A 26,866-nucleotide genomic window follows, 5' to 3' on the forward strand; every position below is an offset into this window, starting at 1 on the left:
CGGACATTTTGCGATATGCCGATAATTATATATAACAACAAGAGAATTTGTTGATTCCACTCAATCCAATTCAATCACATTCTATAACTGTATCAGCAACTTGCCAATTCAGCATCAACTACGCCCCTTTAGACTACACTTCTTTTACACAATCACAATGATCGCCTCGGACAATGCCCCGGCCGATGTGGTATATCCAAAAGGCATGAAGTTTGCCATATTGATGATTTCACTCTATATCAGCATGTTCCTGGTTGCCTTGGTATGTCCTGAAATCACTCGATGCAATCGACACAGCTAACTGTCTTTAGGACAAACTCATTATCTCGACTGCTATACCCGCTATCACGAACGAGTTTCATGCTGCGAGTGACATTGGTTGGTACGGTACAGCTTACCTTCTTACCAACTGTGCCTTCTTGTTAGTATTTGGCAAACTATACACCATCTTGGATATCAAGACGACCTTTATGACTGCCATGGTACTCTTTGAGATTGGCTCAGCTATCTGTGGTGCTGCCCCAAACTCGATTGCTTTCATCATTGGAAGAGCTGTCGCAGGTCTAGGCGGTGCTGGTACGCAGTCTGGTATCGTAAGTTGTTCCCTAATGCTCCGAGGATAACACCCTTACTTACACTGTTAGCTCGTCATCATTGTCTATGCTGTCCCTCTTGAGAAGCGGCCTCAGTACCAGGGCCTCTTCGGTGCAGTCTTTGGAATTGCTTCAGCTATTGGACCTGTCATTGGAGGTGTCTTCACAACCCACGTCACTTGGAGGTGGTGCTTCTACATCAATCTCCCCCTTGGCGCCGTTGTTTTGACCTTTGTCTTCCTATTTCTCCAAGTTCCTCGCCAATCGACTCAGAAGACCGGCCTGATGTACAAGCTCCAGCAACTGAACGTACTCGGCTTGATTGCTCTCATCCCTGGTGTCGTTTGCCTCTGCCTGGCTCTCCAATGGGGTGGCTTCGAGTATAACGTAAGTGTTTGTCCCCTGCGCGGCAAAGACTCAACTAACATCACTTAGTGGAACAATGGTCGTATTGTTGCTTTGCTCGTGGTTGCTTTCACCCTCCTTATCGCCTTTGTCCTCATCCAAGTTTGGAAGCCCGAGCAAGCAACTGTCCCTCCTCACATCTTCGCCAAGCGCAGCATTTTCGGTGGCTTTTCGGTGAGCTTTTGTATTGGTGCCCATCAGACACTGTTGATTTACTTCCTCCCTGTCTGGTTTCAGGTCATCAACGGAGATTCTGCCATGAACAGTGGAATTCATCTCTTGGCCATGGTACTTGCTCTTGTTGTTGGCTCCATCATCAGCGGCGTTCTAACCTCTCGCATTGGATATTATATGCCGTTCCTCATTGCCGGAATCTGCATTTCTTCCATCGGCGCTGGCCTTTTTACTATCCTTGGTACTAATGCCTCGGAAGGCCAGTGGATTGGATATCAGATTGTATATGGCTTTGGCCTCGGTGCCTGTTCCCAGGCTCCCAACATGGCCGCCCAGACTGTTCTTCCACGCAACCAGGTATCGATTGGCGCTTCGCTCGTCATCTTTGCCCAAACACTCTCCGGTGCCATCTTCGTTTCTGTTGGCACCAACGTGCTCGATGGAGAATTGGCCAAGCGTTTGTCCGCTTTCACAAGCGTTACTCCTAAGCAGATCGAGTCCGCTGGCTTAACAGGTCTTCTCAAGACTATCCCTGAGAAGTTCCACAAGGAGACACTGACTGCCTACAACGATTCGCTGCATGTTTGCTTCCGCGTCGCACTCGTCATGGCTTGCCTGGCTATCTTGGGGGCGTTGGCTATGGAGTGGGCCAGCGTGAAGAAAGAAGTAGTCGAGACAACAAAGGAGAGTGACAATGAGGTAGAGGAGAAGTTGGTTGTTTGATTGCTTGTAGGAAGGCGTTAGAGTTATTGTTGATAGATGGTTGCTTCTGCACTGAATACCCAGCTCGATAATTAGATCTCATTCACTATTCATATGATTATACGCCGTTGCAATGATTGCATTTGTTATCAAAAAGTCACCTTCATAAATCAGTGAAGATAAGATATTCAGTGGACAACCTGGAAGCTCTTCCACTGCCGTCTCTCTCAGCTATCGATAAAGCTGTCGCCCACTTTTCCCATGAGCCCCTCACCTGCATCCCACCTTCCGAGTCTCCGAAAGTTGCTGATCTTCCCACCTCATGATCTCGACTTCGTTCTCCCATTGATTACCTCTCCGCCATTCTTTCACCTTAAAAAACCACGCATCGATAGTATCGCCAGCCGCATTAATCCATACATATACGCATCAGACCAATCTCGACCCATCATGACAACTACCAATCCCACCACGGAGCAAGCCTCCGAGATACCTGTACTCTTACTGAAGACGAGATCGAGCCCTGGCGATTCCTACGAAGATCTTTTCTCAGAATCTAATGTTAATGCGAGTGGTTTTGCGCCGCAGTTCGTGCCTGTTCTTCTGCACCAATTTCACAGTGACGGCATGAACGAAGTTGCAGCGCTACTTCGCGATCGCCGCATCGGAAATCAGAAACACCATGAATATGGCGGCTTAATCTTTACATCACAACGCGCCGTCGAAGCTTTTGTGAAGCTTGTCGAAGACGGAAAGGCCGGTAAGTCATAACCTTGGAGCAATTATATCTCTAGAACAATCTTGGCTAACACAGTCTCTCTTGCGACAGATGACATTCCCAAACCCGAAGAGAAAACCTCATGGCCTCATCTACAGAACATTCCTGTCTATAGTGTCGGCCCCGCCACTACTCGCGCCCTCGCTGCTGTCCCTCAAGAACCTCCTCTCCAAGTCTTTGGTAGCCACACAGGCAACGGCGCAGCCCTTGCTCCTTTTATCCTCGCCCACTACTACGAATGGTACGGCGGCCAAAAACGTGCGACTCTCCCGCCTATTCTATTCCTCGTTGGAGAAACCCGTCGTGATATCATCCCCAAAACGCTACAGGACGGCGCACTACCAGATACAGAGCGCATTCGTGTGACAGAGACGGTTGTCTACGGGACGGGCGTCATGGAGAGCTTTCCGGTTGATCTACGCAGGGTCCTCGGGGAAACGCGCAATGATTCTATGCGATGGATTGTAGTATTCTCACCAACCGGATGCGATAGTATGCTTCGAGTCATGGGAATCCTGGATCCTGAGACCAATAAGGTGTATAAGGGCTATGAACGGGACGGCAAGACGTTCATCGCGACCATCGGACCTACGACAAGAGATCACCTCCTATCTTTTGGTTTCGAGCCTGACGTGTGCGCCGAGTCACCGACGCCTCAAGGAGTATTGGAAGGGATCCAGGCGTTCATGGTCAAGAGACAGAGCTGAGACAGGGAGCAATAAAACAATTGACCTTTTTGTAACACTACATGCGGAGTATTGAAGGGCCACTAATGGTAAAGAGTTAGGAGTATCAGCTCCGGGTATCATAGATTTTTACTGATCTTGCCTTGAATATTTTTTTGCTGTTGTCCTCCTTGTTATATACCAAAAAGGGGGTTGTCCAAACAAAGGTCGCCCTGCCTTGACATCAAATAGATCTTCCTTCTTCCCATAGAGCATCAATTTAATGAGAGACCGATCCACCTGTGAATACCATATCATAACACCGAGCGCCATGCAAACACGTGAAGCCGTAACGAAGCATCATCGTCATCATCATACGCCCATAACCCAGAGTTCGACTCCGATGACGCCAAATTTGGTTCCCTCGTCACTCAGAGGTTCGTTACCAAAGGTCTCGCACCTTGAGCTATGCCCGTTCTCAAGCCCATTATCTAACCACAGCCCATAATGCCCACCGCCTGATCCAACACTTAGAAAGCCGGTCTCGCAGTTGATGCAAAAGTCATTCAGACCGCTGTACGGGAATGCTTTGAACCTGACAGCTTCGCTAGGTGTAGGCGACGGCGCGCGAGAATGTGTAGGGGTGTTGCTCTCTGACGAAGGCGGTGGCGGGGCGAGCGTTGTAATTCGAGAGTTCAGGTTTGTTGTATCAGCCGATGGAGGTGGAGGGAGAGGCGTGATAGTCGAGGCTCGCCAGAGGAAGCATTCACCGTTGCCAAAGTACGAATGCGCAGGATGAGGGTATTCGGATAGGTATGCGCCAAAGATCTGATCATGTCAGTTAACAGAATAACGTCAATGGGCTCACTGGATACGCACCCCTCCTTCTAGGTCTTTGACGACCAGGACAAAACCAGCTCGTTTGCCCTCATATTGTCGACAGCGCTGATAAAGAGTCGTTAAGCTCGCGCCGTCCTGCTCGAGGCTATAGACCAGATGCCAGTCGTCTACGATGCGTAGACGCTCAGGGACCATGGTGCGAATCTCCTCCGCGACAGCGGCTGTCAGCAACTTGGCCGACGTGGGCGTGCCCTGACGATAGCCATGCAAAACAAGAGGATCCAGAGGTGGAGGACGAAGGGGGCTCGCTGTACGGCGTACGGGTGTGAAGACACCGTTTATACCGTCTTTTGTGCCATTGCCATTGTGGTACTTGTAGTCGTCTTCGTAGGCGGTGTCGGCCTGGCTAGGGAACGAACCCTCACTAGAGAAGCGACGGATGAGGCCGGTCCACATGTTGGTGATGTATGATGCAGAGGCGCGATTAGGATTATTGGGCGTAGCGGCGCCAGGAGATTCGGGAGATTCGGGGGATTCGTTGCGGTCAGAAGAGCTCATGACGTGTAAACACGGAGTCTAGTGATAGTGATGCTCAAATTAGGAAGCGCAGGAGGCCATAGACACGAGATTTGAAGCATTCAGTGATCAGGGAACTGAATAAGAATAATACCGTTGCTAGAAAGGAGACAGGGCGTTGATATGTAGTGTTGAGGTCTGAGACATTGGAGGAAATGAATGAATGAATAAGTTCTGGCGCTGTTCTGGTAGTGGAGGGTAGCTGTTGGAGATAGAATGCATGAGATTGGGGGAGCTAGTGGAGCTAGATATAGCGGGGTTAACGCCTAACGTTAGAACAAGACTTCAAAGAACATGCACGATCTTGAGAATCGATGCCCTGACATTAAGAAGTTCCAACTCGCTTCCATGGCTTGAAAATGTATAGCTTTAAGGCTGCAATTGCCACATCCTCTGCTGGATGCCTTACTCAACAGCTTACACCGAATCGCGTGGTGATTCATAAGCCTGTGGTCTCTTTTACTGGCCACATGCGTGTATGTACGTACACGCTGGCAAACTTCATGATCGTCATCAACACCAGAGCCTCAAGCACCAAAACGCTAGCTCGATATGGCCAACAACCTATCACGGCTGAAATGCTGGCTCGGTCTAGACCTTTTGATCTGTTTTCTTGTCATTCAGACTCTCTGATTGTCACGTTCCTGAAGGCTCTAAACTTGGCCGATGAGGATTGGGTGAGACAAAAGTCATGATATTACTTGATGTCTCTATTTGATTAGTGGTCTCTCTCAGCGTGCATAGTTCCTGACATGTACGGAGTAGAGAGAATACTCTAACATCTAAGTTTGCTACTAGTGAAACTCTGATTTACTATTGATCACCTGAGTATGCTCAACACGTATCATCATGAATTTCTTTTTTTTTCTTGGGATATAACAACTAAAAAAAGAAATGGCTGCAATGTGCACTTCATCAAATCATCTTCAAGTCCCATGTTTGCCTCTCTCAGATTCAGGCCCTGATCCTGACTCTGGCCCGTGTATTTGATCCTGTTTCCATACATTTGACCCTCTTTCAACATCAAGTTTGCCCCAAAAGACCCATGCCATTTGCATGCTATGCAGACTAAACTAGTAGGTGATTCTGTGTATGTTTGCGTGCGTGCGTGCGTGAGGGTTGTGCTGTGGTCTATCTATCTTCTCCAAATTCTGCCATTGATCTTCCTCTCAAAAGTCACCACTACGTATGAGCACACCTGCTAGCAACAAATGGCCCGTCAGAGGTGTCTCGGATCGCAGATCCTAGATGCCTCACCCATCTTCGTCATCATACCATATTTACCTCATAATCTCCTGGTAGATCAACTGCTTCAGCTGCTCCTTGCTCAGGTTGTCTTTGTGCTTGTCAAAGTCAAAGAACTCCTCGGGGATCGGGGGTGCTGTTGGCTCGTCCTCGGGATCGTGGTAAGGCTCAAGGTATGGGTGCTTCAGAGCCTCCTCCACAGTGATGCGCTTAACAGGATTGAATGCGAGGAGCTTCTCGAGCAGGTCGAGGGCCAGATCCGAGGTCTTGGGGAATAGAGTTCGGAAGGGAACCTTTTTCTTGAAGGGAAGCGATCGAATGTATTCTCGAGCGCGGCGCGACTTGATTCCGTAGTAGTCTTCCATAGTAGGCGTGCCCAGCACGTCCAGAATGAGTGTCAACTGGTGGTGGTCTAGCGGTCAAATGGTCAGTACAGAGCTCTATCATCTCAGGCGTTTCAGCAATCACTTACAGTCCTTGCCAGGGAACAGTGGCTTGCCGCTGAGCATCTCGGCGAGAATGCAGCCAACCGACCACACATCGATAGCCTTGGTGTACTCCTTGAAAGTCAACATGATCTCGGGTGCACGATACCATCGAGTCGCTACATATTCAGTCATGAAACCGGAGTTGTCCTCCTGCGAAGCAGCGGATCGCGCAAGACCAAAATCGCAGACCTTGAGATCACAGTTGGCGTTGAGGAGGAGGTTGGAGGGCTTCAAGTCTCGGTGCAGCACGTTGGCTGAGTGCATGGCCTTGAGGGCGCGGAGGGTCTGATAAATGAAGTACTGGCAGTGGTCGTCAGAAAGGTCCTGGGTGCGGATGACTCGGTGCATATCCGTCTCCATCAGCTCCTGTGTCGTTCGTTAGTCTGCTGTTGCTATTGCGACTGAGCGCTTGTGGTACAAACCTGGATCAAGTAGACTTCATTAAATGACTCGTAGTTTCGGGGCTTCTGGATATCGAGAATGGAGATGATGTTCTCGTGGTTGAAATATCGCAACAACTTCATCTCTCGCAGGGTTCTTAGACAGAACATGGAGTGATCGAAAGGGGTGATCTTCTTGATGGCGACCTTTTGGCCGGAGGGCTTGTGAATGGCAGAGCTGAAGGAGAGTTAGAATTCGATACACTGCGTAAAGCACACGACACAAGAAAACATACCAGACAACACCGTAGGCGCCCTCACCAACAACATCCTGAATATCATACTGCTCGCTCACGTTGAACGAGATCTTGCGGGACCCCGCAGCGTTAGGGGGGTTCGATCGAGACATGGTCGCGGTGAGAAGGAGGGGAAAGCCGAAGAGGATTAGAGCGACCGAAAAGCTACGACTGATGCCGCGTTGAGAAGAATGCGCAGTCGCTCGATGGGTCGGTCGGTCGAGATGTTGTAGAAATAAGGTAGAGACAAGTCAAGAGAAAAGAACCAGCCAAGCAAGACTACCTAAGAAGACTCCTTTGTTGGTACTTGAAGGACCTGGACCTGGACTTTGACCAGCTGGGCTGGGCTGGGCAGGGCTGGACTGGACTGGCTGGCTGATTAAGGATGATTTGAGGGGTTAGGTATTGAGCTCCACCCAATACTATCGCTAGATTTGATTATTGACGAGACTCAGCGGAATCGAGAGAGATATGCAGCTGATGATTTATAGCGACTGAGACAAGAACCGAAGTTGAAAGGTGTAAAATAGGTAGGTATTTAGTATGAAGAAAAAAGGGTTGACAGCGACGGGGAGTTATAGTAGCGATAAAGTAGTAGTACTACAGCAGCTAAGGTAAGGGTAGAGATGGAACAGAAGAGCTCCACGTCCGCTCGGGCCGTGCTGATGCTGGTCTGGTTCGCAAGTTGAGAGCGCGGGGCAGAAGAGGGTCTTGCACTGCTGTAAAGACCCGTACAGAGGCTAGCGCGTCGTGGCAGAGGCCCAGGTTTCAGTTCGGTTCGCCGTCGTCAACGGTGACTATAGGTAAGAATGGGTAAGGATATTGCTGCACGGGCTATTTCTTAGGGGGAGGAGAGTGAGAGAATCTAGGTAGAGAGTCTTCCGAATCTAGCAGTTGGATTGATAGAGAGAGAGAGAGAGAGAGAGAGGTATTGCCTCTGACTGGGTCTTGATCTGACACCAAAGGAATGGAGGATAACTTTTAAAACAAGAACAGGTTGACTGAGATGTGAAACAAGCACGATGAGTCAAGGCAAGACGGACGGAACAGAAGGGTAGTTAACTAATACCACTAGTTCAATCAGTCATTTCTTTCGTCATCTGATTCTTTGTCCCGTTGGGCTGATGACTCTGAGATGTGATAAAGCCAAAGCTGGGCGGCTAAGAGCCAACAACTACTTGCTCAACTCAAGCTGGTGGAGGTGTCACCTCAGCCCGATAGGAGTCGGTAGTGGACATCCAGTGACTTGTCCTCAATGCAAAGAAAGGACTCAAAATACGACGGAGTGTCCTTTGAGTTTGCCTACCCAGGCAGATCTCTTCAAGGGAATGCGTGATCGCAAGACGAAACGAGACCCTAGGAAGAATAAACCAAGGTTCATGGTTCATGTACAGGTCCAGAACATCTGTAATGATCGCCAGGAGGGGCATTAACAACGCCAACATTGCCGAAAAGCTATTGAATAAACAATGGAACAGTTGAACCTGGAACAACTAAACACAGAAGAACGGAACGGCAGAGCAACTACCCCATCATCTCGGATATTGCAGTACAAGACTCCTTGGATATAGTGGATGACCCTGGATCAACAAGCTTAACTTAAGGGTGATAACGATTGAAGGAAGACGAAGTGGGGGAGAGCTCGCTCTCTGATTGACTTTTACCATGGACCGGGCGGGACGGACAGCTTCCCGTCGAGTACCTGACGATACGTGATAACCACAGAAACAACAGGCAGTCCCAATGTATCCTTCTGTAACAGACCTAAACGAAACGAAGACGAAGACACTGTAGCAGCATGGAACCCTCCGAGACGAAACGTTACAGAACCTCCCAATGACATGACACTAGCGATTCAAAATACTGGGCGTTTAGCATCTGACAGCCCCGAAACTTAGAGGATGCTACCTTACTCTGCCCTCTCATCTTCTTCAGTGGCACGCATCAACCCCCTGTTCGACAAAGATCCCTCAGGCTCAACATACCTCACGTATCTATGCGTTTCACCACCCTAATGCCATGCGGCTTCACATTTTACCGATTCTCATTCTTCCTCAACGGCATGACCTGAACTGAACTGAACTGAGCTCAGATGAGCTGAGCTGATTCCCCTGGATAGGTAGGTAGGAATGTGTAAAGCGAAGCACCGTGTCTCGGTGTTCTTAAAATAACCTCCCCCAGCGCCTAATTCCAGCTATCATTGGCTACTTGGCTCGTTAGGCGCGTGCGTTTCACACCCACCGACTCGGCGGCGTTTCATCATTGGGTAGCGAGGTCCTTGTATCTCACGTACTGTAGGTACTGTACCAACTCAGGGAACATCGCGTCTGCGGCTGCGTCTGGTGCCTGTATCAGATTTCATTCCATGGGGGCCAAACCAACCCCTCGGTCATGGATTCATCCATGGAATCGGGTCTCCTTTCCGTTTGGTTTCTGAAGGAATGCACTTCTAAAAATACCATGCATTACTATGCATGTCAGTCTATCGTTTTTGGTCGGCTGCATCATGTCTTGGCCCTGGTTGTGCTGTTTAATGCTATCATCATGAGCCCCTCTGCTCTGTACATCATCATGATCATGATCTCAACATCACCCCGTCACGTTCATGGTAATCTTCACCATTGCTCACAAAACAATTCATTCATTCACTCACTCTAGTTGACACCGTTCGTCCTCCTCGCATCCCTGTTACCAAAACCAGCCCGACTGCTTCTCCAGGACCTCGACTCCAGTCATTGAACCCGCCTCATCCCGATCCCAATATTACAAGGACAGATCCGACCCACTCCTCCGTCTACAAACGCTCGACTTTTCGTGAGCTACTCTACTGAACAACCTTGATGCAAAAGTTAGTTTGTCATGCCATCTCAACCAATATCATCATCCATCAACTCACCTTTTCTCTTAACATGCCTAGCCACTGAGCTGCGCTTACACCCTGGTCGGCTCGATCCTCCACGAGTAGCGTTTGCGCCCAGAGCTTCAGACTAGGTTCTCCGTCTTCTCGCACGATATACAGGTGGGGCAATGTAATGCTGCCAACCCCTAGTGACTTGTGGTCCCGGCTCTTCTGAACAATAGCTCGCACCCGTTCGTTGAAGTCTCCCTCAAGCTCGGGTACACGACCCTTGCCGACCTGGATCTGGCCTCTGTCTTCCACTCCAAACACGTCTTGCACCAATTGCGGTACGGCATCACGGCCGACCCACAAGAACTGAGTTTGTCCATCATCGATGAGGTACAGGCCGTAGGGCACAAGCCTCTCTGATGAGAGGTTGAGCGCAGGAGGGAGCGCAATGTGGCCCGTCTCCTGGTCGGGAACTCCCGCGTTGTCGGGCATATCATGTAGTGAGTAGAGTCGTGGGTAGATGTAGCGCATCAAGAGAGGCACAGGAAGTGTTGACAGAAGGCAGAGCGCCGCTGATCTGATGTCGGAGGGGATTTGAGATGACTTGCGGAGACCAACGTTCTTGATCAGCCCCAGGAACAGGAGGGGAAGGCCGCGGAGGTTGGCAGGGAATTGCAGACCGCCACCCATGCTGCCTCCAGCCAACTCCTTCTTGAACGTCTGCAAGAGCTCAGTAACCTTACTCTGCAGAGCGTCGCGGGCCGCATCTAGGCCGCTTGAAAGGGCCCGCTCCACGGCCTTGTGGCTGAAGTAGGTGGTAATGGCACACTGGTCTGCTGAGGCGTACATATCGGATAGATTGGTCGTTGTAGGAAGGGCCAGAGTCATTACTCGGATGCGACGCTCACCATTGCAGGTTGTGTGCAACACTGCCGCTTGGAGGCAGATGACGTTCTTGGTAAGATTCTCATCAATAGCCACCTCGACAACGTAACATTGGTCGCGGGGGAAGGCGGGGAAAGCGCATAGATCAGAGCTTCGGTTGAAGAAGTTGCCGTAGAATGTGTTCATTCTTAGACCACTTGTGGCTCGGACTCGGAGGACAGCCTCCAGACCAATTTCAGACGAAAGATAGTCGCTGAACTCGGAAGCAAACTTGAGGGCATCCTCAGGTCGCGAGGCATGCCAGCCTGGGTAAAACCAGGTCTGGCCACCAGTGTAGCGAGGGAGGTTGCTGAGCGAAGCCACATCTTGATACTGTGACGAGAAGAGGAACATATCGATAGAGACCTGGCTCTTTGAGCATTCGACAGCAAAGCTCTTGTAGAAACTGTTCGCTGTTTGGAGCAGAGCCCCCTCCTTTGATGTGCCAAGAAGCTTCTTGTCCTCACGCATCTCGAGCTTGCCGACACCAAGGTTGGGCAGGGAAGCAGTCAAAACAACAATCTTGCCTCCGAGGGTGGAGATAAGCTTGTGAGCTGCACGCAGGGCCGATCCCATGCATGAACCATTGCTCTGGTTGTTCTGGAACATGTCGGGAAGCTTCTGCAGGAACTTCTCCACGCTTTGTCGGCTCTCACTAAGAGGAACCAGGAGCTCGTTGGGGATAGGGAGGAAAGGCTCGTCGAGATCGCTGACAACCAGCATATTGGTCTCGCCATTCTCATCAGTATCTTTGGGGATTGAGAAGTAGTGGAGGCTAGAGTCCACGGCCAAGAAGCCAAGGCGCGTGCGGCGATCAGCATTTGGTATCCGGTCAAGGCTGTCCAAAATGGTGCGGGCCGCGGTGGCCACGAGTCCGGTTGAGACAGCAGCGTAGCTGACATCGAAACAGAACAGGTAGATGAGGGGTTGAGGTGGGCGAACCATGTACTCCTGGGGAGCGACAAACTCAACAACAGCATGGTTCAGCTCGGGTCGCTGCCATCGGTCAACACTCTGCTGGGCAGCGGCATCCCAATCGAAAGCCTGAGGAACGTCATTGGTCAGATTACACATATTACACCTCCATCGGTGTCCCTGGTCCAGGAAAGTGACATAGGGGTTGATATATGTTCTACAGCGTCGGCAACGCGAGATGACTTGATCCTGCACAACAGGCACGGGATCCTCATCGTCGTGGAGAGAACCGTAGGGCTGGATGACGAGTGCAAGGGGCAGCTTGGACTTCTTCAGGAGCGAGTGGGTGGTGGGAACAGCGTTGAGAGTCGATCGGAAATATCGCGGGGAGCAGTTGGCGTCGGGGGACGGAGTAACACTCGTCTAATAGGCGAAAGTTAGTGATTGGCAATATCACCAGGCCTGAAAATCAGTAACTCACGTTGGGAGGAAGAACAATCGGGGGTGGGGGAAGGTCAAGCTCCGAGACATTGAAGGGCTGGTTAAGGAGATCAGTTGGATAGAGCTGGTTCAGAACAGCAGGGCGAGGAGGCTGAGCAGCCTGGGGTTGTTGAGCCTGGCCTCCAATGTTCATGTTGCCGACGCCTTGAGTAATGCCGCCAACTCCTGGCGCAGGCTGCTGAGCGCCAGGTGCTGGGTATCCTTGATCGGGAGCTTGGTAGCCATATTGAGGAGCCTGGGGAGCAGCGGGTTGCTGTGCGCTGTATCCCTGGGGATATTGGTATCCTTGAGGGGCAGCCGCTTGAGGTTCGGCCTGAAAACCTCCATAACCTGGCTGAGCGGGAGGGGCACCGAATTGCTGAGGAGCTCCGCCGGTCTGAGCACCGGCGACGGCGTTGGCACCGGTACCGACCTCGAAAGCCTGGGCCGCATACCCTCGCTTCTTCTTCTTGTGGCCTTGATCGTGGGGCTGTTGCTGTTGGGCGGCGGCAGGGTCCTCGTAAGCTTGTTGAGGTGGCTGTTCTTGGCCAGCATATTGATCGTATTGCTGGGCTGGATAGCCGCCGAAGCCATCACCAGGAGGGGGCATCGACATGGTTGAAGTGTGAAGGGAGCAGTATCGCACCCGAGGTTGAGGTAAGGTATATACGGATGTGTAAACGGTGTCGGTCAATGGGTCGAGAAACGGATCAAAAGGCGCTGCAGAGGAGCAGGCGTTTTAGCAATCAACAGAAAACGGGATGGTAAAAGGCGACTCCCGATCCGACGCTCCCAGTCGACGAAATGTATATGTTGAACTGAGATGGAGGAAGGTAAATGGAGGTGGGTGTTTGGTGGTTGATGAGCTCAGAGCTGTTAGGTAGCGTAGCCTGTGTCTGCATGTCTGCATGTCTGGCCTCTTCGCATTGGTCACCGCCACAGCGACAAAGCCAAGAATCCTGTAGTGTCAAAGGAGGGGCTACCTACTACCTAATCTCATGGTTGCCTGAGCCACGCTATCAGATGCCAGAGACGGGGAGAAGAGGACAACGATATCACTAGATATCCTTCACGTGTTGATATGAGTCAATTCAGAAGAGCAACCCATCAGATTTTGCAGATGTGTTCATACTCATCGATATTGCAAGCTTGGAGCTCGGTGGCGTCAAAGCTTCATTGGAAGCTCCCGTCCCGTCTAGGAGTGCACAGCCACATCCATTGTCCCAGTATAAATCAAGAACTGTGGCATCCGAGAATACATCCTTACCTTACCATTCCATAGTATTTAGGTATTCCTTGAAAATTATGTTACTGTGCCTAGCTAGATGCGCCTCTCCTATCATACTGATTGGAGTTGTCTATCTTGTTCTTGATATGGATAATGACAGGTAGGTAGCCTCCAACTTGTCGCCCTATCCAGCGTAAGTCCTGAAAATGGTGGTAGATGTCGAGTTGCCTGCATTGACTTAAGAGCGATATGCTTTAGGCTTGTATAATAACCCAATCAAGCTCAACCTTGATTGGTTTTTCGAAAGTCATGTTAATTTCATATCTCCATTGCCAAAATCTGTTACCCGAGGAACTCTGTCTCAGGCCAAATGAATACACAAGAGCGCAAGCCGTCCAAAGAGCAGTATGCAGCTTACTCCTAAGGCCTTGGTGATTTATTCTAAGCCAGGAAGTTCCATGACTTCATAAGTCACTGAAGTTAAAGCCTAGGGCTGGCCTACACGAAATATCTCATGCAAATCTGGGCAACGATAAGATGTATTCACCAAGAGGGTCTTATAAGTACCTAGATGAGGGAGACATCTAAGCTGAAAGGTGTTTCAGACACTCATCTCGGTCGACATGCTATCATGTGGTAAATTTGGCCATGTGTTGATAGATTTGAACTCCTCACTGTAGTGTAAGTAGTCAATTTTGCTGAAGTAAGCAGCATAGAATCATAAGACTTAAGTAAAGCTGGTGATGGATAGTAAAAGGAGATAAAAACTACAGTAATCACGTTACTTACACGATATTAAGCCGTATGAGTTGGAAAATAGTTGACAGTCCTTCCTCGTATCGCGCATGCCTCGAGCCAAGGCAGCTGATTGATAAGAGTTGGCCACAGCACAAAGAATGTCGCCGATCTCTACATTTCTGACAAGCCTATAGGTAGACAGACATATCTGTACCCTCCTCTCTTTATCATCGAAAAGCTAGGCACGGGTATATGTATGTCATACGGAGCCGTAAAAACAATCGCTCTTCAAAATGTTGCACGGATGGTCAACGTTGTAGTTTGGTGTTACCTGCTCTTAGGTCGGTGTCTCTCTTGCGTTGTCTACGGGATTCCTTGGGACTATCAAATCATACAATTGTTTGGTGGGTCAAGGAAACTCAGAGTGATGTTCATGTGCTTGTACTCTGGCGAGTAACCAAATGACGAGAGGAAGCAACGGCTCCCTCCCTACCTTACCTAGGTAAGTACCTAGGTAGGTAAGGTACCTAAGGTAGGTCAAGCATGAGGCCTTGTACCTCTGTACCTAGTGCAGCATGAGGTGGCATGTTCCTTTCGCATTGAATCAACCAGAAGCTTTGTGGTCAATGTGTTAAGCTCTTATGCTTCCCATAGACCTGGGATGTTGCCCTGTAAAATCTTGGTCTTAACTGCATGTATACTAACACACAGGCTTTCAACCACTCCTATTATCATCTGGATTCCATCTGATAGTATGATTGCTCTGTAAAGATAGAATAGCACACGCTTCTCATACGTGGTCATTCTGAGTGTCAGACGAAAACACCATGATTGCTTCTTCAAGCCTCACACAAAGAAACCCCTGCATCACCACACCAACATAGACTGTTCTCGATTCACCACGGGGGGAAATAAGTCAGCCGCCACAAAAGCTTGAATCCCTCAAGCTGTTGACAATTAAGGTATGACAGGTGAGTCTAGGCGATCAGTGAGTGTTTGTAGGACAAGGCATTGCCCATTCCGTACCTATTTTATGTGGTTTATTTTTGCACGCACTTCGTCTCGTCTTTTGCACTGCCACTGCGTGGATCGCATGGACGGCAGCGGCCCGGGATAGTTTCTTGGCATTCTCAGGTATAGGGACGTGTTCAAGAGCACGATGTTGCACGGAATCAAAGCAGCTTGGAATGGAGAAGCACTTGTTTCCGTCTCACAGACTACCTCTCTACCCAAGGTTCCAATTGTCGCTCGTTCCATACGACAAGGCATCAAGTGTTTCGATACATCGTCCCCCTCCAAGGTCCACTGACATCAGCCAAAGTTACAGGAGGGCAGCCCCTCAGACAAGACCTGGACCCTGTTTTTCGACAGCTGGAGGTGCCGAACAATCCAATTGGCGATCCCCGAACCTAAGTTCCATTAACGGGCGGGTTTTCACGAGTACCTTAGTTCGAGGGCGAGCTAGTCCAGGTACTTGGCTTTCCATTACTTCTACTGCTCACTCACATGCATCCCTAAAGTAGTACTCTATCCCCCAGATCCTTCAGCTCTTGGTCCCCTCAATTCTTTGCGCAACCCCCTTTCGGCTGCCTCTCTCTGTCGCTCTAGTCTAAAGTATCTCTTCCCTCCCTCTTCATACTCTATTCTTCTTTACTTCTGCAACTGCGTTGATCGCATTCTTCTCTTCTCTTCTCCAGTTCAGCGCACCTTTCCTCACTATTGCCAATCGCCAATCGCCAATCGCCAATCGCCGTTTTCGCATCACACGTGTCGCAATCAAACATGGCCAGACAATCTTCAGCTCTCAGGTACAGCTGCAACGCCAGTGCTCACTCCAAAGACAGTATCTAATTGACCCTTACAGCCAGGTCCTTCCTCTCATCATCGTCTTCGCTCTGCTCAGCGTAGGCGGCTGGATCGGCTACCAAGTCTACATCAGCGTCGCCAAGATGTCCGACGCTGCGTCTGAGCGCATGGGCAAGAAGAACGTCGTTTTCACAAAGGATGGTGTAAAGGTCGGTGTCAAACAAATCAAGAACGAAAACTACGTCGATGCGACGCAGAGCTGGTTCGTCAAGGCGTGGAATCTAGGCACGACATCAGATGCTAGTCAGAGGTGCGTACATCATGGTATCATTTCTCGTGGAAGTGGAATAGGTCCTGACAATGTCTACAGTAAGAAACAAAAATAAACTCGATCGCTACTCCGTCACGAATTTTCTATCTTGATTCGAATATGCTAGGGGGCATGGGTAGCACGACACGCACGCAGACATCCATAGGACTGTTCAACGAATCTCTTTCATCAGGGCAGTTTCTTTAAACTTTATTCATATTACGCCAGATGTCCGGTTGCAAGATTGCTCTATAATACAAGATATTGCACTTAAAACGTTCGTGCGATTGTAAACTTCCAAACCATGACACCCCATGAAATTATCCATGGATATCCACTCGTCTAACACCTCCAAAATGGCACCAGTAAAACCCCTACGCTTTCGTTTCGAGTATCGGATCTGCAATCGCACAATCGAGCTTGGATCAAACAAATTCACGGTAATCTTTGAACGCCTGGTATCCAATCCAATCATGGCATGCTTATAGACTAAAAGGCGACCATGGTTATTCAGGACCAGCCATCCTCTATTTTATAGGTTATCCAGAACCTTTTTAACGTCTATATAGCATATTTGGAGATGAGATGTTTTCAAAATCCTTCAAAATCCTTCAAAATCCTTCAAAATCCTATCTCCGGTATCCCATAATCAACTCTGAAATTGCAACAGGCCGTCGGCTACCCTCTCGTTATTTGGTAAGGACCCCCTGGCTTTACTCAGTAGCTCCGTTTTCTGTTTCTCAGCTCTCTCCTTTTGCATAGCTTCATGCTGTTGTATTGGGTTCAGGGAATATCCTGCCATAGCTGGTGCCGTCTTGGACGATAAGAGCTTTTCAAAGTTGTAGGAGGCAGGGTATGGGCTAGCCATCAAGCCATCCCTGCGGATGAGCATTGAGGGAACACGAACATTGAGCTGTGGAGAAGTGTCAGTTGGCCCTGAAGTTGATACCAGAAAAAGCAACCAGTGTGGGGATAAATAAATGCTGAAAAAGGAAAAGAAGACGAACAAATAAGAAAAAGAAAGGAAATATCAAAGCGGAGGCAAATATCTCCAGGGATTCAGAGAGGGCACTCACTTGTTTAAGCACATTGGCGTACCTAACACCAAGATGATTGCCAATAAACTCAAGTCGACCTTTGACCCATGCTCTTTGTGCATCAGTTGTATAATCCTGACCCTGGACACAAGTCAGGGGCCAAGTCAAGAAGTATCCTGGCAGACCTTTTAGGGCATCTTCCTCTCCACAGCCAAACGCGGAGAGGTTAGCACGCTCAAGAAGCTCCCTGCGACTGGAAAACCAGCCCAACTGGTAGGGCACTGAGGAAATGATATCCGTAATGGTATCAACACACGTTCTCGCGGCTGTTGCGTATTCGGGGGTTGTTCGGTAGTCAACCGGGGCGCAAACCCATGCAGCACAGCGAACAATCAGTGACGCGAGGATGATACGAGAGCAACGCATCAAGTTCCATACGCTGACAACCCAGAGATCCTGATATGCGTCTATTCGTCCTGGGAAAACCTCAGCCACGCCGTAGTTCCCACTGGGAACATTGTCTTCCCAAGCCACAGCTTTGTAATGGAAGTATTCGGGCAACTGGTTTGCCCAGGCCACATGTTGCTGATCGAGAGTCTGACATCGGCGAATAATATCCAGAAGCAGCTCAATGTTCTCGGGGCTACGGGCCAGGGACGCCATCAAGCGGTTGGACTCAGCCCTGAGCTCTGCTGTACGGATGTTAAGTCGCTGACACTCAGCTCCGTACTGATTCTTGTAGCTGTCCGTGATCCACCATTCAACTCCCATGGCCGGGGGTGTGCCTGTGGTCAAGGTGTGAATGATCTAGTCGCTCGTTAGATGGTGGTCAGCAGAGGAATGAATAAAGAGCATACCATTTGCGTTCTTGTGGCTACAAAAAGAGCCAGGCCTGTTTTCGTTCGCATCTGCTTCCTATCCCTCGACTTAACTAGTTGAATAGCTCCTTCAATATGAGAGCCCCAAGCGAGCATTCCCAATTGCTTCGCGGTAATGTTCTCAAAAAGTCCCAAAAGCAGCACAGCTGCTAACGTTGAGTCCTCCTTGGATAGAACGGGATCCTTTAGGGCGCTGAATGTGGCGGAAAGTGCTTTCGTATAACATCCTAAAGCCTTGTTCTCAAAATTGCAACCTGAACCGACACGGTTCCCCAGAGATGCCATGGCACATGCATCAAACGCTAGCTTGAAATGGGACGCTTGCTTCTCGCTTTTAAGGAGAGGCACAACGAATTCCATCCATCCACGCGTGTTATCATGAGAAGGTAGCAGAACGAAGTTCGATAGAAAGTGGCATGTTGCCTGCTGGTCCACCGGAAGTTGGAGAGTCGATATAATAGACTGATCGGGGGTTGGTTTGTGAATAGCTACGGCCTTTGAAGGTTTACCCTGCTTCAGCGCCATGGCTTTCTTGCTGGCCTTGCGAGCTCTTCGTTCAGTTGCCTGCGTCTCATTGCGGAAGACGAGATCGAATTCATCTTTGTAGCCAGGGCATTGTCGCCTGGATTTGGCGCATTGATTACAGGTTGGTTTCGTTTCATCGCACTATGACTGTGAGCTGATATGTCTAGAGGGCCCCAGGAAAACTCTGCACAAGAAAAGTCGTGCAGCAGTAAAATAGCAACGCACCTTGATTCTTCGGGCTCTGCACATCTGGCAACCCCTAGAGGGCTTGCCACAGTAGACCATGATTGACCGTGTTTCTTGATGAATCCCAAGCCCGACGATCAGATCACGACGTTATGTCAAAATTCCTAGCGGGGGATATTGACAGGAGTGGAAAGAAGATGGGGGAGGATTATTGTCCAACAGCTGACTGTCCAACGGCCTCCTGGGAGGACAGAGTAAACGAGAACTGCGGGATAGGGCGTACGAAGACGCGAGGTTGCATACGGAGATGAAAGAGAGCGAGGGCCGTAGCTGGTCACTTAATGTGACAGATCCAGTGATGAACAGTTTAGTCTTTCGGAAGAGTGAATGAAAGTCTAGTATATGGTGATGCTCTGCTTCGAGATGATCAACACCTAGAAAGTTTGAGATAACCAAGCAACCAAGAGAGACTAATAGTGCAGCTCTCGGAGATAAAGGACCAATTTAATGAAAACACTGACTAGCTGGTGGCAAAGATTCCGAGCTGTCGGTGGTTCTGGTGTTAAAAGAGTTCGTCTTGTATGTCCGTATGTACGTATGTGCGTGTATATGACAGGGTATGACAGGGGACGATGATGGCTGACGGGGAAGAAAAAGCAACGAGAGGGTCCAGGCAAAGAAAGGGAAGGGGGAAAAGAGGCAAAGGTGTCCGAGAAGCCGTATCCGAGACGAGTGAGGACGATGGATATGTTTGCTTCGCCTTACACAGCGGGGGGGCTAAACAGACGACAGCAGGTTGGCGGTGGAACGTCGACGACGAGATGGAGGGGAGGACAAGGGGGTCAACGTGATGACAAGCGATGAGACAGTCCGAGTTTGCAAGCTTGGCTCAGGTTGTCAATGCGAGTGAGTGACATGGAAACGAGGTGATAAGTGACAGATGACGATGGTGCAGTACCTCTGAACATACAGCAAATGCGGCCAGAAGACGGAAGATTGCTTTTTTAGCGACACCGTTGGAGGAGAGAAGACATGGCAAGAAAAAGGATCCTGACAAAATTGGCCGGATGCAATGCAAGGCAATGCAATGCGACGCGATGCACAGGGATGGATCGTCAAGGCCCCGCTTGAACGGGCTGTCAGTACATAAGTTATGTTGGTACGCAGCAAACAATAACGGTGTTTGCCGTTGTAGCGAATGCCAGATCTGGTCAAGTATGCCCCAATTGATTGAACGCCTCGCCGATCAAAGTCAAAGTCAAAGTCAAAAGCCAAGGTTGATAAAGAGACAAGTTTTGAGTCGTGGAGTTCTGGAGCCAAACGTTTTAGAATAGAGCGGGAAGACGGGATGCCGTCCCTGATGTGCACTCAGGCACTTCACTCTCCCTAGGCACTGTAACTTAGTGGCCTCTGCTAATGAGTCTAAAGGGCCACAGCCAATTGAGTCATGGCGGGGACTGAGACCACGAACCCGCTTCCACTGATGTGAGGTGCTCTATCTTTCCATGTGGGCTAGAATTGGAGGCTTGAGCGGGGCTCATTACAGGGGAAGCTTAAGAACCCTGTAGCCTGAATTGGTGGGTGGGTGGGTGGGTGAGATTCCATAGACAGACCAGACGGGAAGAGATCAAGAAAGATGAACCTCGGCATGTCATTGTAGCATCGAAGCATACTCAATTGGTTCAGAACTTGTCACCCTTTTTGATATAAAGTGTGTGTATTAACTGACGTCCCAAGATTACATATAGTTCAAGTTGTTGAGCCGAGGTTCATGGTTAATATACTCACTACAGGCCAGCTAATCAACAGCCCGGCAAAAAGACCAAATGCTAGTGATGAACACGATGCAGAACATGAGGTAACTTATGTACATGGTGGAAATAGCGGGCATAAACATCCATACCTCTTCCTGTCACCGCTAGTGACCTTACTTACTGGTACCTACAAACTGCCCGCCGCTTGGGAGGGGGGGGGGGGAAACAAGAACTAAGAATCAAGGCCCAACATCAATTGCCAGGATCATCATGCAGATACTGTACAATCTATCATCTATAGAACGGACAGATATAGTGCATGATCCAATGAGACAAGATCGACGAGGGTCGGCATTTGTGACAGTCGAGCTATTCGATGGATTATTCGAATGGAATATTACCCTTGACGATAGACTGGAACCGACGTCCTGATCACGGGACCTTTCCGTTGATGCCCGTAGTCCAGGATGCTTTACGTGCTGTCAATCCTGTCATTATTAAGCGGGCGGCACAGTCGCATCGGACGATCCTGATGATCTTGGGGGTTTTGCCAATGTCAGTCAATGTGGGATATCCTCGCTTCTTGATGATCTCTACGGTCCCTATACAACTGTGACATATATATATAAGCGTTTCAGTGCCATCAATATCAAGGAGCATCCTGGTTATCTGTGGCATCGATGAGATAGGTGATCGATCTCCCTCGTGTACTGGACGCCACGCAAAAGCAAATAACTACATTCACGATTGGTAAGGCTGGCTGGCACACAGACAGTTCTGACTCTTGAAGGCTCCAGGACATAACAATGCTTCGAGTGCCACAAATCGAACGATGGGTTTATTGCCGCTTCTGGTAATAGCGGCTAACGTTAGCCCATGTGGGATGTCTCGGCCATCAACGCCTCATCGCCGTTAAAGGTTTCACATAACCAGCCCTTCGTGATCCATCTTCTCAAGCTGAGACATAATGGAGCTGTTATTAGACTTGGCTGAGTTGATGAGCCACCTCAAAACATGTTTTCTGCAGCAAGAAGCCGAGGCATCTCTGCTACCAAGGTCTCCCTTGTAAGGCTGCATCAACCTCAAACCAACATATTCACCTCCATTCCTTCACATTTGCGATGGTGGGCCACGCGGTAATAATGAGGCTTCGTGCCTCGGTCTTAGACATAAACGGGCGTCTGCATTTGGTCGATGCTCATCTCTTTTGGACGGCCTCAATGCGTATCCCGGATCGCTGGGCTCTCTGCCGGTTCAGCCCTAATAACAAAATATCGAGGCCTGGGTTTTCCACCAACAGCTTCTTGTCAAAGCTTCACATAGGACGCCTCCCATCTCTTTTGAAACAATCCCGTATTTCGCGCTTCAGCCTTCACATTTGCGCGAGCTTTGAATTGTCCTATCGCTGAAGGCCTCATAAGCCATGTTCCTCCTGGTGCTGCTTGAGAGGCAGAAGCCTGTGAGGTTCTCAGAAGTGCCGCTGCTCGTTTATCCTTAAAGTATAGTTATAGGCCATTCAATACCAGTGTATTGTGCTATACCGCAAAACTTATCCTGTGCACACTCCAGCCAGTTATATTTCGGCAAGCGTTTCTTGTGCAACTTTTCAACGTCTTCTTAACCACAAGTAAATAGTTCAAGTCATGAGCTATTCCCAAAAGCTTCAATCTATAGATCAAATTTGACGGTTTCTGTACAGGACAATACCGGAATAAATGGATATTCTCATCAAGCAGTCCGGGCTTCACCGGCACGTCCTTCTCCACTTTCGGTGTGCCGACCGGCATCCCGATTCGGCCACCCTAGACCGGCACCGGCAAACGATTGTATTATCTCATCAATGTCCTAAGTCAACTACAGGGCGTGCTCTCCCTATAAATTACCAGTAAAATACTGTCATCTGAGGACAATAGACAAGCATCATTCGGTCATCATCATCATCATCATCATCATCAAGAAAACCCCTTCACCTTCACCTAAAAATGAGCAAGATCTCCGACTTTGGCCTCCTCTCCTTCGACGTCTACGGTACTCTCATTGACTGGGAGACTGGCGTTCTAAATGGCCTCAAGCCCCTTCTCCAGTCCAACAATGCCGAAATATCTCGCGAAGATCTCTTGAAGATCTATCATGAGGCTGAAGTTGCTCAACAGGAAAAGACTCCTGACATGAAGTATTCCGAGCTTCTGACTACCATCCACCCTCATGTTGCAGAGCGTCTCGGCTTCTCTAAGCCCACATCTGAACAAAACAAGGCCTTTGGCGATTCAATTGGATCATGGCCAGCATTTCCTGATACTGTTGATGCTCTTCGTCGTCTCGGCAAACATTACAAGCTCGTTGTTCTGTCTAATGTCGACCGCGAATCCTTCTCCGGCAGCAATGCAGGTCCTCTTCAGGGCACCCCCTTCGACCTGATCATCACTGCACAAGACGTTGGAAGTTACAAACCTAACCTGAACAATTTCAAGTATATGTTGCGGGAAGTAGAGGCCAAGTTTGGTATTCCCAAGGAAAGGGTGCTGCAGACTGCGCAGAGCCAGTTTCATGATCATCAGCCTGCGAAGCAGATGGGCATCAAATCAAGTTGGATTGAGAGACCTGGAGCTAGTATGGGCAACACAAAGGATCCTTTGTATGATTGGAAGTTTGCCACGCTTGGAGATATGGCTGATGCGTTGGATAAGGAACTTGATAGCAAGTAAACGAGCCTAAACTTGACATACATCATGTAATACAGGTCATCCAGGGAAAATTATCCAACTTCTAGCATTGACTTGTACTTGATCTGTGCACTGTTCAACTCAGAAATGTCTAAGTGGCTGTTTAATAAGAGTCATTGAATCTTATCAATGTGGCTTTGAGGGCGTAGTTGCAGACTGGTGTACTGTGCCAGTCTTGAATGTTCCAGCTAGGAGCCAGGATAGTTAGCGACAATTAAGCTGAATCAGATACAAGTCGTTATACCTGGCGATGGCCTTACTTCCGTGAGAGAACTTTGAGAGATGTAACGTAGTAAAGCTTTCGTGTACATAGTTAAAATGGAATTCAATATCGTAAGTCGTAAGTCATATACCATTAAGCCACCGGCTGCTCAAACCCATGATCAAACCAATCTCCTAGATCTGGCAATGAAATCACTTCCGTACGCGCAGGCAGAGAGCAACCAGTCTTGTAACCTCCGGCCATACCAGAACATTGATACGTGAGCAAAGGCCCTCCAAAAACGTCCAGCATAGAATTTTCCTGTCGAGGCAGCTGAAGCGATCCTCCTGGAATAATCTGCTGCATGGCTACCCAATTTCGAAACTGGAGATATCCATCTTCGTCGAGCTTCCCGTTGCTGTCTCGCCTCTTTGCGTGGTTCAGTCTGTCGAAAGCAATCTCTAGCCCTTCTACTGTGCGCTTCTCACCACTTGTCGAAAAGACACCGGTTGATATTTCTCGCAGTAATTCCATCCCTTTCTTGCAGGCATCCTTACAACTGCTGCTCCTGTCCGAGACACATTTTGCTACCAGGGCGAGAACAGCAGCGCAGCAGGAGCTGAACTCCGTGTAAGAAGATTTTGAAAGACTAGTCTCATCATGCAGAGTTTGACAAAGGTGAATAGTGGTGACGGCACTGTTGATACAGTCGTTGACTAGTTCGCTTCTGAGTTTCGTCCACTCTGCACTCGGCGTGTCCTTGGTGTTGATATTCAGCTCGTCCAGGATAAAAGATCGACCAATCAGGATATGGATCAAATTATATGTTAAGAAGAGGTGTATGTTGGATCGGAATAGTGGTTTGCCAGGTGTCAGGTCTCGACAAAAGGTGTCCTCGGAGAGACTTTGCCAGTAACTGCGGAGCCTCTCCTTGAGTTGGACCATGTTTTGAAATGCTTTGACTTTCTGCACTTTGTCTTTGTTCTTTAAAGCCAGACTGTGTCTTGTTAGTCTTTCAATTTCAAATGGGATTAGTTAATATTGCTTACATTCCATCTCGAGCATCCTCCATATAGATAGTCAGCTTGAGCATGGCCATGTTGTTTTGAAAAGTGTTGATTCTCTCCTTGGGTTGCAGTTCTTCCAAATCAATTGGCAGATTAGCATCAATATCTAGTCTTGAAATAGAAACAGGCCGTCCGTGCAAGATGCAAATCCGGCTGTTGTATGTTAGGTCTTGTAAAAGGTTTCGCTGAGTCTGAACATACCGTTCGAGAGCATAGGCAGTCCACCAAACTCTTTTCCGCAGCTCTACTTCTCGAGGAGATAGATCTCGGAGAGTCTTCTGATGAAGGTTGAATTGTGTTGCCACCTTAATCGCAATTCCGAAATAGGTACAAGACAAGCCAGCTGGGTCGATAGGAAGGACATATATGCCGAAGAGGAGAAAGGCCTGCACGCTTTCGATGCAGCCCATACCTAGAATATCAGGGATCAGGTTTGTGGCCTTTCTGTAGAATGTCGATGCAATAGTATCATCCATGGTCTGACAGATATCGTGGGCATCTCTCATGAGCTCTCGATTTGAGCCCCTAACCGAAGACTGACAGAGATGCGAGAATTGTGTTCCGAGCGCAAAGACCATCAACGCGACAGAGACCCAAGGGGCATCTTCGCTACCCACACGTGTAGGACAAGAGTAGAATTGGTCAAGGCGTTGTCGAAGTACCTCCTCGTCGGTATAGAAATAGTTTGTTTGGGCGATCTCAAAGAATACTCGCAAGAGGGTCAGTGCAGAGGGAGCTGGTGGGAACAAAGACACAGCTTCAAGCACTGCTGCGTCTCTAGATAGAAGCTGAGAAGCATTTGCTTTGTCGCTGATTGCTGTGTCTGTCCCTGAGTCCTGAACGTGTTGTTAGTGAACGCCGGTTGACCTGTGGGACGGGACATCCTACCTCGAACTCAAAGTCGGCCAGCTCATCTTTGACCTTCTTCTGCACACGACGAGAGAACTCGTGGTGAGAGAACTCTACGTTTGCTGACACCAAGTTAGCCCTGGTTATACGCCGTTCGAAGCAGAACAAGGCCTACCCGTTGACGCTGTACCTACACTTTCGCAATCCCTCCCATCACAACTCACATCATCGTTCTCAACCTCAATCATATCTACCAAACCCTCCTCTTGATTACGTAGAGGCAAAAGATCTGCGATGACGTTCTCAAGCCTCTCCCTGCTGAACTCTTCGAGCCCTGTGTAATGTCTCACGATATGCTCTAGCGCCTGGATACGTTCCGCCTCAAAGTACACAGAGACATCCCCAGACGTTACTTCCACCGCGGATGCATTGACTGTTTGTACTGCTGTACGAGAAACTCGGCTTCTTCTGAATCTATCGCTGAACTGACAAGGCCTGCCAAAGTATTTGCATCTGTCGCAGGGCATGGAGCCGATACATTTCTCCTTGAGTCGGCGACAATCATCGCATCTGCATAGAACCAATCAGTTCATATCTTTGGCTTGAAAGGACATAGAGCACCACTCACGCTCTTGTCGTTCTTCTATGTGTCTTCCGGATAGGGGACGTTGGCCGGTACTCTATTGTATCCATATTCACTCAATCACTGGTATCAATTATGACGGAGCCAAATGGGGAAAAATGAACATCAATTCAGTCGCAAAAGTCTCTAGAGAAATCGTGGGAAGTCCCTGATTTTATGCCGGAACTTGATGTCCAAGAATGTGCCGGCTTAAAACGCAAGCTACCTAACTTAGTACTTACGGCCCGGTCCCGGAGAATCAACCGGCGCCGGCGAGGGCCTCAAAACAGTACTATCTTCATTTGAAGAGAGGCAAAGGCACGTGAAAGTGGTCGAAACGCAAAGCAGAATTTCCTCCTCGCTTTGCCACTTCAAAGTCAGCTCATTAATCTCCGGATCCTGCAACACTGCCACCGCCGGTTATGAACCCATAAGCCTCACACGCAAGGATGCCACCCTCTTCTCCAATCGAACGTGTGATTGACCTTGCAGTTTTATCGGATGCTTTCCCCGGTGAACCCCCATAAGTTTATCTCTTCAGAGTCCAGAAAACAGCCGACGTCATACAAAATTCGGTCACTTATTCAAAAGGAGAAAACATGAGCCGGGATGGCTTTCAAGTCCCGGGCCGG

At 49.1% G+C, this 26,866-nt stretch overlaps 10 protein-coding genes across 10 annotated transcripts; 4 read left to right on the forward strand and 6 right to left on the reverse strand.

Annotated features, from left to right (window-relative positions):
- Positions 1–157: 157 nt before the first annotated feature.
- FPRO_06337 (putative aflatoxin efflux pump AFLT) lies at positions 158–1,895 on the forward strand (the record flags this gene model as incomplete). The annotated part of the gene is made up of 4 exons (XM_031228760.1): positions 158–262; positions 312–593; positions 645–980; positions 1,029–1,895. The coding sequence occupies 4 exons, from the start codon at positions 158–160 to the stop codon at positions 1,893–1,895; spliced, it is 1,590 nt and encodes a 529-aa protein (XP_031079065.1).
- Positions 1,896–2,324: 429 nt separating this feature from the next.
- Positions 2,325–3,359, forward strand: FPRO_06336 (uncharacterized protein; the record flags this gene model as incomplete). Its single annotated transcript, XM_031228762.1, has 2 exons — positions 2,325–2,634; positions 2,704–3,359. The coding sequence occupies 2 exons, from the start codon at positions 2,325–2,327 to the stop codon at positions 3,357–3,359; spliced, it is 966 nt and encodes a 321-aa protein (XP_031079066.1).
- A 330-nt stretch (positions 3,360–3,689) lies between these two features.
- On the reverse strand, positions 3,690–4,715 carry FPRO_06335 (Oxidation resistance protein 1; the record flags this gene model as incomplete). The annotated part of the gene is made up of 2 exons (XM_031228763.1): positions 3,690–4,145; positions 4,197–4,715. The coding sequence occupies 2 exons, from the start codon at positions 4,713–4,715 to the stop codon at positions 3,690–3,692; spliced, it is 975 nt and encodes a 324-aa protein (XP_031079067.1).
- Positions 4,716–6,013: 1,298 nt separating this feature from the next.
- On the reverse strand, positions 6,014–7,255 carry FPRO_06334 (pathogenicity MAP kinase 1; the record flags this gene model as incomplete). The annotated part of the gene is made up of 4 exons (XM_031228764.1): positions 6,014–6,390; positions 6,451–6,832; positions 6,889–7,084; positions 7,143–7,255. The coding sequence occupies 4 exons, from the start codon at positions 7,253–7,255 to the stop codon at positions 6,014–6,016; spliced, it is 1,068 nt and encodes a 355-aa protein (XP_031079068.1).
- Positions 7,256–9,966: 2,711 nt separating this feature from the next.
- FPRO_06333 (putative COPII coated vesicle component SEC24) lies at positions 9,967–12,925 on the reverse strand (the record flags this gene model as incomplete). The annotated part of the gene is made up of 3 exons (XM_031228765.1): positions 9,967–9,978; positions 10,039–12,252; positions 12,311–12,925. The coding sequence occupies 3 exons, from the start codon at positions 12,923–12,925 to the stop codon at positions 9,967–9,969; spliced, it is 2,841 nt and encodes a 946-aa protein (XP_031079069.1).
- A 1,099-nt stretch (positions 12,926–14,024) lies between these two features.
- Positions 14,025–15,079, reverse strand: FPRO_06332 (uncharacterized protein; the record flags this gene model as incomplete). Its single annotated transcript, XM_031228766.1, has 5 exons — positions 14,025–14,126; positions 14,213–14,274; positions 14,327–14,513; positions 14,769–14,802; positions 14,985–15,079. 5 exons carry the CDS (start codon positions 15,077–15,079, stop codon positions 14,025–14,027), a joined length of 480 nt encoding a protein of 159 aa, XP_031079070.1.
- A 978-nt stretch (positions 15,080–16,057) lies between these two features.
- FPRO_06331 (uncharacterized protein) lies at positions 16,058–16,467 on the forward strand (the record flags this gene model as incomplete). The annotated part of the gene is made up of 3 exons (XM_031228767.1): positions 16,058–16,083; positions 16,140–16,391; positions 16,452–16,467. 3 exons carry the CDS (start codon positions 16,058–16,060, stop codon positions 16,465–16,467), a joined length of 294 nt encoding a protein of 97 aa, XP_031079071.1.
- Positions 16,468–17,040: 573 nt separating this feature from the next.
- FPRO_06330 (uncharacterized protein) lies at positions 17,041–19,116 on the reverse strand (the record flags this gene model as incomplete). The annotated part of the gene is made up of 4 exons (XM_031228768.1): positions 17,041–17,304; positions 17,468–18,235; positions 18,286–18,972; positions 19,057–19,116. The coding sequence occupies 4 exons, from the start codon at positions 19,114–19,116 to the stop codon at positions 17,041–17,043; spliced, it is 1,779 nt and encodes a 592-aa protein (XP_031079072.1).
- Positions 19,117–22,753: 3,637 nt separating this feature from the next.
- FPRO_06329 (putative hydrolase (HAD superfamily)) lies at positions 22,754–23,476 on the forward strand (the record flags this gene model as incomplete). The annotated part of the gene is made up of 1 exon (XM_031228769.1): positions 22,754–23,476. One exon carries the CDS (start codon positions 22,754–22,756, stop codon positions 23,474–23,476), a length of 723 nt encoding a protein of 240 aa, XP_031079073.1.
- A 373-nt stretch (positions 23,477–23,849) lies between these two features.
- FPRO_06328 (uncharacterized protein) lies at positions 23,850–26,305 on the reverse strand (the record flags this gene model as incomplete). The annotated part of the gene is made up of 6 exons (XM_031228770.1): positions 23,850–24,693; positions 24,746–24,916; positions 24,965–25,599; positions 25,652–25,734; positions 25,788–26,182; positions 26,241–26,305. 6 exons carry the CDS (start codon positions 26,303–26,305, stop codon positions 23,850–23,852), a joined length of 2,193 nt encoding a protein of 730 aa, XP_031079074.1.
- Positions 26,306–26,866: the final 561 nt, after the last annotated feature.

The sequence above is a fragment of the Fusarium proliferatum genome, assembly GCF_900067095.1.
Source record: "Fusarium proliferatum ET1 genome assembly, contig: FPRO_scaffold003, whole genome shotgun sequence".
Lineage (NCBI taxonomy): Eukaryota > Fungi > Ascomycota > Sordariomycetes > Hypocreales > Nectriaceae > Fusarium > Fusarium proliferatum.